The 13,329-nt window shown below is 38.5% G+C and overlaps 1 protein-coding gene across 3 annotated transcripts in view; it reads left to right on the forward strand.

Annotated features, from left to right (window-relative positions):
- Window positions 1–407: 407 nt before the first annotated feature.
- The window catches only part of LOC144023955 (tensin-2-like), a 28,178-nt gene continuing 15,256 nt past the window's right edge, over window positions 408–13,329 (forward strand). Inside the window, exons 1-3 of one of the 3 annotated variants that reach the window (XM_077529941.1) lie at window positions 408–1,068; window positions 9,331–9,436; window positions 9,527–9,564. In XM_077529941.1, coding sequence (XP_077386067.1) covers window positions 952–1,068; window positions 9,331–9,436; window positions 9,527–9,564 — 261 coding nt within the window. In that variant the 5' untranslated portion in view covers window positions 408–951. Of the gene's footprint in view, window positions 1,069–9,330; window positions 9,437–9,526; window positions 9,565–11,381; window positions 11,522–11,862; window positions 11,984–13,329 lie in introns of those variants that run through there. The other 2 variants (XM_077529944.1, XM_077529942.1) reach the window with 2 other exon arrangements.

A 13,329-nucleotide genomic window follows, 5' to 3' on the forward strand; every position in this document is an offset into this window, starting at 1 on the left:
GAATCATAATTACTTAAAAAAAAAAAAAAAAAGTGTTCAACCCATTTGTTATTTGTGGCTGGATCTTTTATACAGGCATTGGTCATGAAATATATTAAGAAAAAAACAGACATGGACATATTTTGTCCATATTTAAAATGGCATTTTTGTCATATACCTGTTCAGGAATTGTGACTTTGTGACCCCTAGTATGGCCTAGGGAACAAAGTGCTATTTATTTAAAAAAACAAAACAAAACACACTATTCTTTTGTATTGCCTCATTTCAACATGAATACACATGTACTTTTCCAATCAATAATATTTTTTAATCTTTGGCTCCCCCAATTGTTTGATGCAGCTCTACAGCTGGATGCACTCCTCTGATTGAAATAAGAGGAGCCCAAAGAAGGCTCGATCCTGCGGTGTTGTGCGCACTAGAAAGAGTCTGGAAGGGACGAGCTGCCGGAAAGCCACTCTATCTACGAGAGAGTGAGAGGGCTTGAAGTCAAGCCAACCAACAGGGGAAGAGCAAGTACCATAAACAGCTGCCCCCTTCTCCCCCATGCAGAGACGGCAAGAGGAGTCCGATGGCGCGAGAGGGCGGATGACAGGAGGGCGTGTGCGGGAGTGCGGCAAGGAGCGTCACGTATGAGGGTCTTCAGAGGCAGAGGAAGGCGCTGGCAAGTGGAATGGGAGGCGGGAGGCGCTGAGTGTGCAGTCGCATGCTTTGAGAGTGAGGAAAGTCGGACTGTGAGAGGACTGGGAAGAGTGTGAGAAAGAGTGGACGGTGGCAGGAGGAGTTGTAAGAGGAGAAGCGAGAAGAAGACATCTGTCGGAGTCAGCGGGAGGTCAGATCATGTTGGGGAAGTGGACACGGACGTCAGACGTGAAGCTTTGAGAAGTTCTCTTCAGGTGACACAACTTGAGCGGTGCACAGAATCGATGATAAGGGCCGCCAAAGGCTGCAAACATGGGGTGCATTCACAGCCTGGCCACCAGAAGGATTAAGGACCACCAAGCTGACCCAGGAGGTGCAACTCTAAAGACAGACCCTGAGGTACTCCCTGAGATCCTGCAGCTTGCTGAGGTGAGTGGGAGAAGAACTGTGCTGCATGCCATGTTTACAACTCGTTTTATAACTTTAAAAGCACTTGCTTAGTCTCAGATTCAAAGACAGGTGCAAGTAGCAGGCAGTCTTATTCTTGGGTTTCCCATACCTTTAGAGTAGACGGATGACTTTACAGGCGTATATTTTGTATCCTGTGCGAAAAAAAGAAAAAAGAAAAAAAAAGACCTCTTCATAGTCCTTTTGTCTGTACTATACTGTGCATTAGGGCTGGGCAATATATAGAAAAAATATCGATATTGTGATATTGGCCCATGCAATATGCATATCGCAAAGACATGCAATAATTTTCAAATGGAATTTTGTGCTTATTACCTGAAATTACCAATCAGACATGCATCACGATCCAATAGTTGAACATCTTGGGTAATTATAATTCATTAAGAACTAAGAACACATTGAACTTCCTTGTTTTACCACATTAAATAAATGTTATTCTTTCATTTGATAATAAAAATGTTATTTCTTTAGGTACATGTTAAATATCGCAATAATATCGATATCGTGATATTCAACAACTATATCGCATATCGCATGTTTTTCCAATATCGTGCAGCCCTACTGTGCATTAAATTATTATTATTTTTTTTAATTAATTATTTTTACAAATTGCAATACTATAGCGAGATGCTCCAGCTCACCCAGGACACTAATGAGAACAAGTACAAGTCTCACAAGCACGTGTTATAAAACATTTGTATTTATTTATTTTTAGACATTTTTTTTGGAAGGCAAGGCAAGTTTATTTGTAATAGTACATTTCATCCACAATGTTCTGTACACAAGGAAATACATCACATAAGCATCAACCAACACAACAGTTAACAACATTCAAAACAAAGAAGAGAAAACAAAAGTAGGCAACAAAATGTACTCAAAGAACATACATTGACAATGTTAAAACTTTATACAGCAATTTTTAAAAACATTTTGTGTAAGGAAGTTTAAAATAATAATAATAATAATAATAATAATAATAAATAATAAGCAGCCATTTTAAGGTCATTTTGGCCAATTCCACCGCTCCTTTGAAAACATATTACAGTATTCCATTACAACTTCCAAATTTTTATCGTGTATGCACACGAGTCAGGTGAACGACGCTAAATAAAATAAAATAAAAAATACATTTTTCATTGCAGTGTGTGGCTGTAGCACAGCCGCAAATTTTGATGACTAGCCATTAGGGGTGTGAATTGCCTAGTACCTGACGATTCGATTCGTATCACGATTCACAGGTCACGATTCGATTCGATACCGATTAATCCCGATACGAATTTATAAGTCGATTGTTGCGATTTTTTTTCATTCAAATTTAGAAAATACTAATCAGTAAGCTTGTAGAGTGTAAGATTTATATGAAAATGTATTATTTATTTATCTGAAATTTCAGTCTTATTGAGGTTGTAATCTGTTTCATGTTTGAACAGCATTAAAATAAAATATTAAGGCTTAATGTTCCGTTCATATAACATTCTTCCATGCTCAAGGTGTGAATCCTAAAAAAAAAAAAAAAAAAAAAAAAAAAATCGATTCTGCCCTTATTGAATCGATTCGAGAATCGCGCGATGTAGTATCGCGATATATCGCCGAATCGATTTTTTTTTTAACACCCCTACTAGCCATGAAACTCAAAAGTTCTAAGAAGTGCACTCCATGTGTTGAAAGCTGGACCACATTTCAAATTAGCACCAATGCATCAGTGTATTTTGGGAAATATTCGACTATGGGGACAGAAGTATTGAGACACACTTCTCAATTCATTTATCAGGCCTAACCTCGAGACACTTGTTTTAAAAAATAAAAATAAAAAAAATCTTTCCAATGCAATTTTGCTTGACTGCATAAAGGCATGTTGGATGAGTTTGGCTTGGAAGAATCCCATCAAACACCATTGAGATGATCTATGACAGGTTGTGAATCAATATCACAAATGTAAAAAAAAACCAACAACAACAAAAACTAGTTGACTCATTGTGATTGGAATGGCCAGGTGCCCAAAACTTTTGTCCACATAGTGAACGTCGGAAGTCATGAAAAGAACGGTCCAGTGATGGCTGTTAATCATGTCCCGTGAGGTCAAGGGCAAAAGGAAGCGGTGGTGTAGGTTACAATCCCGGGTTCGACCTGCCGTCTGTCTGTCTGGTGGCTTTACTTTGGAATGACACGCACACTGCTGTGAATGGACACTTCTGGCGAAGTTTTATGAAGCCTGTAATAAAAAAATAAAAAATAAAAATAAAAAAGTGTCTGTCGGTTTTGCGGTGAAGGTCACACACCCGAATGTGTGTATTTTCACACAACATAGCACTATATCACCGTAGCGCTTGGACATCACAATTACTTTTTTTTATGTAAGTCATAAATCACCAATACAGCGCCATACTGTCTTTTGTTGCATGTTAGGACGCATGTGTCTCATCTATGATGGAAGTCTGGATCTCAGTCTGCGTTTGAGTGTGCCAAATTATGATAACATGGTCTCTGCAGAATGGGTGGACTCGGCAGGCTTTAATTCCATACAATTGTACCGTCCAGATTTCTTCCCTCTCTGTTTCACGCTCTCTCACGCATACACATACACAAGCAAACATATTCCCGCACCTATTTTCAGAATTTTTGTTGCTCTTTAGAGGTGACTGACCTTACTCGCGCTGTTATAAATACCCTGCCTGAACTGGAGCATACTCCTGGCTTGCCACCTGCTCCCGTCCCTTCTGCACTGTATGTGTGTGCGTGTTCATGTGTGTGAGAGAGAATCCTGTATGTCATCACTAGTAAAGGTGTCACGAAAAGAAACCCATACAGGCCAATGCATTTAGCATGGAGTGGGTGTGTCAAGTATTCATTTACAGTGTGTGTACGTGGTGCAGCAGTGTATTTTTAGGGTCCAAGCACCAGTGTGAAGGCCCTCTCTAAGAGACTGTTATTATTATTAGATAAATAGACTCTTTGAGCACTTTCACATGCACAGTGTTTACTCAGTAACCTTAAAAAGTCTTACATGACATTTTCAAACGTTTTTACTAAGAATTACACTCAATTCTTAAATCCACTTATGAAAATAGGGATGGGCGAGTACCCATACTACTAAAGTACTAAAGTAGTTTACCACCACCAGAGTGTGAATGTGTGTGCATGTTAATGTATCCACTGTCTTTGAGTGTCTAGAAAAGCGCTATAAAAATCGGATGCATTATTAGCATTTATATTTAGACTGCAATCACTAAAATGTTTTATTTCTTATTTACTGTATGGAAAATATTGTACTGTAATATAGGATTGAGCTCATATTGTCTACTCGTAATGGTCGCATGTGAATGAGACATTTTAAATTGGTCAATGTAGTGGTTCACTTGCCCGACTTTAATGCAGGCAACATACATTGATTTCCCACTCAGTGACAGCGTGAATGGTTGTCGGTTTGAAAATTGACGGACTACAAGTTAGGGATGTAACGATAACGGCAATATCGTGATATTGCGATATTAAAACTGCCACAATATATCGTCGTCATCATGTGACGATATTAAAAGTGGCACATCTGTTAAAAAAAAAAAAAAAGACGGGTTGATTTCCATTTGTGTAGTTCTAGCACCCTCTCGTGGCTAGTTGTTTTAGTGCAGTTGAATTTTCACAAGGCATGTTTTGGCCCTTCTATGTTTAAAATCCACATTAATGGTCAGATGAAGGTGCACTTAATATGCTTGTGAACCGAGTCAATATGTGTAGGAACTCAATGTGTGCTTGCATTAGCAAGTAAGTGCCTTAATATATATAATATTGATATATTTTTATATATAATGTTTATAATAATGTTCATGTAATATTTTAATAATATTTTTCATTGCTGTAATTTACAAAAGTAGAATATTGTGTTTGTTTTTTTGTTTTTTTAGAATGAGATGGGTTTTTTTACAACATTGTGACGTTTGTATCGCCAACCTCCCCACGATATCGTGATAATTATCGTATCGTGACCTTCATATCGTGATAATATCGTATCGTGATGTTTGGATATTGTTACATCCCTACTACCAGTATAGTATTTTAGTAGCCATGCCATGTTTATCATGACTGAAACCGTTTTTAAAAGTATCCAAAATCCTCCTGAAAAGCATAGAATGTCTGCTCTTTCCTTTCTTTCTTTAATTTTTTTAAGTGGCTTTTAGAGTGCTACAAAAATGAACTGCTGCTGGACTTACTAAAAAATTTGAATACTGTATACCAATTCCTTGATGTAAATTTATAAAGGACATCCATAGCTCATTTCAATTAGTCACAACACCACAGCTTCAACAATAGCTAATCTACTATTTGAATCAATAGTCGCATAATTTACACAATAACATAGCATGGAATGTAAGAGTGAAACACAAGAGAAGTAGAGTGGAAGTGTCTGTGCTGTGGTCTCACATGCTTGGAGAATGACACAGACTTTGGCTGTAAAACTCAAAGGGGTGGGGTCCTTTACCATGTCAATTGAATACTGCTGCTGATGATAGTCATGGGATCCCCAGGAGACGCAACGTCCCTGACCTTTCGCTTCACTGTTACACAACATCATGAATGGTTGAAAACAACGTCATTAAAATGGGAAATAGTTATAGAATTGTACCCTTAAGCCTTTTTTCACCTAAGAGCAATAACTTGTATTATTAACTCTATTTTAGTGCTGGACTTTACAGCAACACCATTACTATTTACAGCATTCACAGTTATCCTTCTAAATGTTACCCTGAGTCATTTAATCTGTAAGTGTAAAGTGGACGCATTTAATTTATTTAGACCTGACTGGCAATTCTAAGATCAGCACAGACTAGTCAACTTGTGGTGAGCATGTCTGCCTCACAGTCAAGAAGTTATGTGTTTAAATCTTGGCTCAAGACCTCCTGTGTGGAGTTTGCTTGTTCTCAGCCTGCTTACGTGGGGCTTTCCCGACACCCTGACAGTGTAATCAAATTAGTCCTCTATATTAACAGCTCTCATTAACTGGGAAAAAAAAAGACTTTTAAAAGCAGTGCTGTGACTATTCAACTGTTGCTGGTTGAGCTGCACTGAGATCATTTGACCAGTAGATGGTGTCCTTGACTATTGGCAATTGGCAGCGGAGGCAATGACTCAGAATACCATTGTGTTGTGGATCTTTGTATATGTTTTGTCAAGTAAATGCATTTTATTTGTAGGCCACCCACTCTACCCCAGAAAAAAAAAGCAAGGTAGCATGTAAACTTCACACAGGAAGGCCAGAGAATTGAACCCTCAACCTAAAAAGGGATCCTAACTAGAGATAGACCGATGTGTTTTTTTCAGGGCCGATACCGATGCCGATTATTAGTCGTCAATGACGCCGATAACCGATATTTGGAGCCGATATTAATTTTCACTATAAAGGGAAAATATTTGCATCAAAATTTGGAAAAAATACAAACTCCAGTTCTTTTTTTTTATTTTAAAGTATATACTTATTGAGCAACTTTTAGGGTTAGTAAAATATTGGATTTTTTTTTTTTTTTTTTTTAATCTTAGTCAATAGACATCTTTGTTTTTAAAATCTAACAAGTCCCAGGATCTCCCTGGTGCAGTGGCATGTTTTCAAAAGTTAAATAAAAACAATTTTTTTTTACACTAAACAAAGTATTTCAATAAATTTGAAGTATTTTATTTATTTTTTAAATTATCTTAGTTTTAATTTCAAACAAAAACAGATGGTGCAGAGAGTTCCCAGGGTCAGCAGCGCCTCTGAAAATTTAAATTGAAAAAAAAACAAAAAACAAACAAACATTTAAATTAGTTCCTTGAAGTTTTTTGTTTGTTTGTTTTTTTGTTTTTAAATGGATCTATTATCGGCCATATGATTCTTCAAAATGGCCGATGCCGATATTCGTCGAAATGCTTAATATCGGTGCCGATAATCGGCCCAGCCGATTATCGGTCTATCCCTAATCCTAACCACTGGTACACCAGGCTATGTTGAGATAAATTCATACAATTTCTGATATTGAGTAATAATCATTATGTATGATTCATGGTGCTTTTGACAGTATTCACCAAGTGATGAATATTGCCTAAAAACAAATGGAGTTCTTTATGACACTAATCTAATCAAATTTAGCGGCTTGATATTTTGTTGTTGATTTCTGGCAGGAAATTGTCCGCTACTTACGTAAAAAGAACCAGCTGTTGATGTATAGCAAGCAAAGTTGAGCACTTTTCATTGAGCAACCAAGAACAGGTTTTCATAAATGTGCAGCTCCAAAGAACGGACCTGTGGAATGTTACATATATGTTTACCATCCCCAGCTAATGAGATATTTAATCATTGCCACCCTATAAACGCACCACTTTTGTCCAGTATAATAACAACCACAATTGGATTAAAAACACATGCACACTATTTTGTGGGGGGAACAACATGGCACCATGTGCAGTCCACATTATGTAACCAAATAAAGCTCAAGGTAGAAGTTGGTATTTCATGCATTATGCATATCTATTCATAAAGGATTTATAGTCCATTCACAACACATTAGAGAAAGTGCTCTTTTATAATGCATCGCAATGAATGAGCTCGCAATTCAAGCGGGTGCGAGTGAAACTGGGCAGTGGTGGGATAATCAAAAGGTGCTTGTGTATTAGAGTTTGGAGTTAAATACTCCTCCTGTAAGGAAAACCCAGGCATTGGAAAAAGGAAAAAGATATTTAAGACATGCAGATTTTTTTTTTTCAGAGCTAGGGAAATGCTGTTGTTGAAGGAAAATAAACATAAGTGTATACAGGTAGTGTATTTTGCAGCCACTCCTCTGTAAGACTCACACATCAATGCACAATCTTTTGCCTAACATGGACCAAAAAAAAAAACACCCAATGGTTTTACATGATTCATACTGAAAGGCATTTTCTTGGAGCATGTGGTCATCATATTCAACAGTTTCCAGTTCATTTCACTTGGTACAGTAGTTGTAAAAATGGGTTAATTATGACTCACAGACACACATCTATACTGTACTGTGTCTATATCACTTTCTGTTTCCTTTTTAGTTTAAAATATCTTAATCTCCAGGATCCCCTGCTGTACACTGGGTGTTTTTTTCACTTTTGTTAAAGAGGAAGTCAAACTTAAACATTTCTTGACAATAATGAGTTTTATGTGACCTCACTAGTCTAAACATATCATTCTGATTAATATTACATTTTTGGAATGTGCGTTATAAAGCAAAATCCAGCCGTTATTTTCCATCTCAGGGGGCGGCCATTTTGCCACTTGCTGTCGACTGAAGATGACAGCACAGTTGCGCAGTGCTCAGGCAACGACCAATCACAGATCTCTTGTTTTCTGAAGCTGAGCTGTGATTGGTTGTTACCTGAGACGTGAGCAACTGTGATGTAATTTTGACTCGACATCAAGTGGCAAAATGGTCACCTTCTGATATTGATAAAAAATGCTGGATTGTGCTGCTTAACTCGCATTCCACTAACGCAATGTTAACCAGAATACCGTATTTAGACTAGCGGGGTTGCATAGAACATATTTTTGTTAAGATTTTTGTTTTTTTGATTGACTTCACCTTTAAAGTTTTTATTAATCCACACCGTCCATCCATGTTGTGTCTGTTGTACTAGCTACCTAGCTAGCTAGTGCTCAGCTAACCTAGGAGTGTTCATTTCTCTCGTTCAATGTCTATGTAATATATGTTTGTGTATATGTATTATGTATGTGTTTTACAATTATACTTTTACATATATTTATAAGGTTATATGGCATGTACCAGTAGGTGAAAAAGTGAACCATTGGAGACCTTCTTTGTTGCATAAATGCACAAGAACAATCGATGAATGGTGCCAAAAGCCTCTGAAATATCCACTCTCTCATTTCATTCCTCGCCTGTTTCCTTTCTTTGTATTATAGCTACAGCGGCCAAGAGCAAACCGCTTCTTCCTTGACAATTGTGCCACGTTGTTTGTGGCTCAACACAAAATGTAACGCAGTACAGTATATGTGGCGCCTTAAAACAGTGTTCACCGATAACACCAGGGGTAACATTTTTTTCTATGCTAACAAGTTGGCTTATATGTCTGGCAGACAGTCAGTCGCCAACTGTATTTTTACGAAGTTCAGTCATGGCTATCGTGCAGGTGCAGGTGATTTCGTGTAGATTGTGAGTTGTGTTATGTGGAAAGGCACAAGAAAACAGGTGATGAGACCTGCCTATTTGTTTGCAGCGATACAAAGCAGTTGGCCATGCCTTCACTGAGAAGAGCTTCAAGAGGGGACGCGTGTGTGACGTGTGCGAGCAGACCATAGAAAGCTCGGCTTCTTTCTGCAAGGGTGAGCTGAAACCTTCAACGCGTACATATCAGCTAGATGAGCTCACCTGGTCCATGAACGCATCTCTTAGTTCTACTTTGTTGTCTGCAGAGTGCAAGGTGGCAGTTCACAAGGCGTGTGAAGCCAAGGTAAGCCATCTACTGTCTTTCTCTTTGCAGTGACCTCATGTTGCACAGTATAGGGTGATCTTGGGTGGCTGTAGGACAGACGAGGCATGTTCACTGACCTAGATGTCTGCTTTTCAGAAGGCCACCCCCCACTCTTGAACAGCAAACAGCCAGCCAGGTCGCTATGAGTAATTCATTGTGGTAACCTACAGCGGTTACGTCTACGTCACTACACAGGGGCTTGTATTTGACGGGGACCTATTTCTCTTTTTTTATTTTCTTATTGCCATAAATTTTTCACCAGCTTCAACCCTTATTTCTTAACATACTTATCTGTTCTTAGCTTATCTTTAACTCAATAAAATCATGATTACTGTTCATGAATTTTTTGATAAGCGCCGTGTCAATTTTTTTTCACATTTCACTTTATTTAGTGCTGTTACACTTGTTTAGATAGATAACCGTTCTCAAAATAAGAGGCAAAGTGTTCTTGCTTGAAGCTGCTTATTTTCCTTTAAAAAAAAAAATAAGAGGGGTGTCAGGTGATTGAAAATTGTAATCATAATTAATCGCATGACTTCAATAGTTAACTTAAAATCACAAATTTTATGTCTGTTCTAAATGTACAATAAAATATTTTTTCAAAGTTTTCAAACTCTTGTTAACATAAAAGTGGGGATAAAAAATGCTAAACTAATAGAAATATGGCTGAATCCTTTAGTCATTGATATAGTCATTTCATAATTATTCATAAAATTGAGTTAAAATTAAAAAGATTTACTGTACTGTAAAAAATTAGTGTGATATTGATTTGTGTTGAGGTAATTATCTGCCACTAGATGGCATAATTGCATTTGTAAGACGTCGGTGACAGCTCAGTGGATTTTCTTTCCACATTACGAATTATCTAATCTCTGCGATCGGCTGGCAACCAGTCCAGGGTGTACCCCCTGCTGCCCAAAGCCAGCTGAGATAGGCTCCAGCACCCCCTGCAACCCTTGAAGGAATAAGCGGTCAACAAAATGGATGGATGGATGGAATGATCTAATCTTTAACACGAAGTAACTTGTGAAACTTTTTTTTTTTAAATTGTAAAAATACAACTTGACCCCAGTCTCCGCAAATATATGCATTATTATTAACTTTAATACTGCTAAACTGGACACGTCTGCTGCGCTGCTGCTGGAATTGCCCCAGTACAACCTTTCCAAGTAAGGGGCGGTCATAATCGAGCGTCATAATCAACACACTAATTTTGACACCCCAAAAAAATACTTTCAACACAGCATCACTGCCTGCCATTACTAATATCATTAGCCCAAGTCCACTATTTTGAAAACTGTTATTTTAGCACAACACCAAATGTAAATGTTGGACGGAACCCTCCTATGCCCATATATAGTTAGTTTCATATCATTTCACAAATTACAAGGATTTGTCAGTGATTAGTGTATGTGTGCGATTGTTAAACCGGCTTATGTATGGAAAAAAAAAATCATGAGGCTTATGGTCTCAATAGACTGAATTTTACGGGACTCGTTATTGAAGAGGTAATAAAAACCACTGAATGGAGAAATGCGTACCTCTGTATTATAGCTGAAGACTGTGGAGGTCCCAAACTGCCACAGAACTGGCACCGTTTACTAAATTACACTCGTGCTGAACTCTGGTCACCTCGATTCCCTACAGGATTTCCAAACGCACACAAAATGACCTAATAGTGCGCCACTGGACACTACCAGCTGTTGTGCCTTAGCAGCCTGCCCCCTAAAAGAGGATTATTGTTTTTGTCATACTCTGTTACCACGGAGATGGACAAATAAAAGTGGCTGCTGGACGTTCACGAGGCCAGAGTGGTCATCATCACGTAGGAGTCGGACCATGATCAATGTGGATGGAAGAAGAGTGTAAATATAGAAAATAACACGAGTGCCATAGATGCTTGCCATGGAGTGATTGGTGGAGGGGACACAAATAGGTAAGAGGCAGCTGGCAAGGGTCTGCGAATCTGGTTGTACACTTTTAAGTGGATAATGTCAGTCAAAGTGTTCTATTTGTGTATGTTTTCGCAATGTTGTCTCAGACTATCCTTGTGCATATTGTCCGCTGTGTGTTGCAGACATTTTTTGGGGCGCACTCACTCTGCCCATTATATGTGTGAGTGCAAGTGCAGGACAGGGTAGGCATGTTTTACCGTGTGGGTGTGTGTGTGGCCTGCGCCACAAACAGGGCGGGAGGGGAAAAAGAAAGCTATTTGGCGAGTGCTGCTGGCGCGGTGGACGAGCGTGCATGCGTGTGTTGTCATATGAGACAGAGCGGGAGAGAGTGAGCAATGTGTACGACAGAGGGAGCGGAGGAGGAGGGAGGCAGAATGAGTATGCCACTGTATGGACTGCACTGCTCTGAGAGGGAGGCAAGGACCGAAGCTGCTCGTTGAGAGGTAAAAGAAAAACAAAACAAAAAAACATTCTGCACTAGCTGTCGAACACCTTGTTTTAGTTTCTAACTTCTGAATCAACTGTAGGTTGTCTCTTGTAGTGTTAAACTTTCAAGCCTCTTTACTGTGTGTGCTTTGTTAATGCAGCATGTAATTCTATGATTGCATAGTATTCCAACAATAGTGAGAGTGCTTTAACTTTGCTCCAAAAGAGGATTTTTTTTTTCCCCCCTGAATTTTAAAAATAGACACATGGAGTGACCTACAAAAAAATATGCATGTTTGAATTTTTAATATTAGAGGGATAAGTGATTTTATGATGTAGCACTTCACTCGCATGGCTTTGGTTCCCACTCAGAGAAATGGTTGTTTATCTCTATGTGCATTGAAATTGACTGGTGCCCACTTCAAGGTGTAGTTTGCTTTTTGACAGAAGTCAACGCGGAGTTACTAAACAGGATGAGTGGTAGATAAAATGGATGGATGTGATTTGAATGATTAAAAACACACACTTTACCAATTTAATCGGGATGCATCATGTCTGACCCAAAGGCAGCAAACAAAAACAAAACACCTCATTGGTGCAGGTTCTTATGCATGCCAGATCCATCACACCAAATCTGCTGAAATTCAAACAGGATTTGCTTCTCCCTCCCACTGCTCGCTGAATCAATGGATGCTGCTGTCTGTGGCTCTCACTGATTCATCTATCCTTCCTTCCTTCCTTCCCTTCTTTAGTTTTTCCTCTGGTCTCTTGAGATCCCCCTAATCTGTTGGAATTTTGAGGTTTCTGGGGTTGGTTAAAGGGATACTTTACTTATTTAGCCATTTTTGGCAGTCAAACAATATATTGCCTATAATACATTTGATATTTTCATTATTTTTCATGTACAATTAGTACCTTTAAAAACACATTTTGCAACTTGCTGTTGACTAAAAATGACATCACAAGGGCTCAGGTAACCAATCACAGCTCAGCTTGTGAATGTCACATGACCAAACTAGAAAACAGGTGAGCTGTGATTGGTTACCTGAGCCCTTGTGATGCAATTTTCAATCAACAAGTTGCAAAATGTGTTTTTAAAGGTACTAATTGTACGTGAAAAATAATGAAAGTATGAAATTATAGACAAAATATTAACTTTTTCTTGCTATAATGGGCTAAATAAGTGAAGTATCCCTTTAAAGATTCTGGTTTTTGTAACCATTTGTGTGGCAGGTGGTGTCTGGTTGGTGCTTGATTTCACTTTGCTTCGTCTTTCTTTCCTTTGATCTTTCCTCTGGTCTCCTGACCTTCTGAACGTCATGACTGGCGAGACTGAAGTATTCGGTTAAGGTGAAGGGGATGG

Source organism: Festucalex cinctus, chromosome 8 (genome assembly GCF_051991245.1).
Source record: "Festucalex cinctus isolate MCC-2025b chromosome 8, RoL_Fcin_1.0, whole genome shotgun sequence".
NCBI lineage: Eukaryota > Metazoa > Chordata > Actinopteri > Syngnathiformes > Syngnathidae > Festucalex > Festucalex cinctus.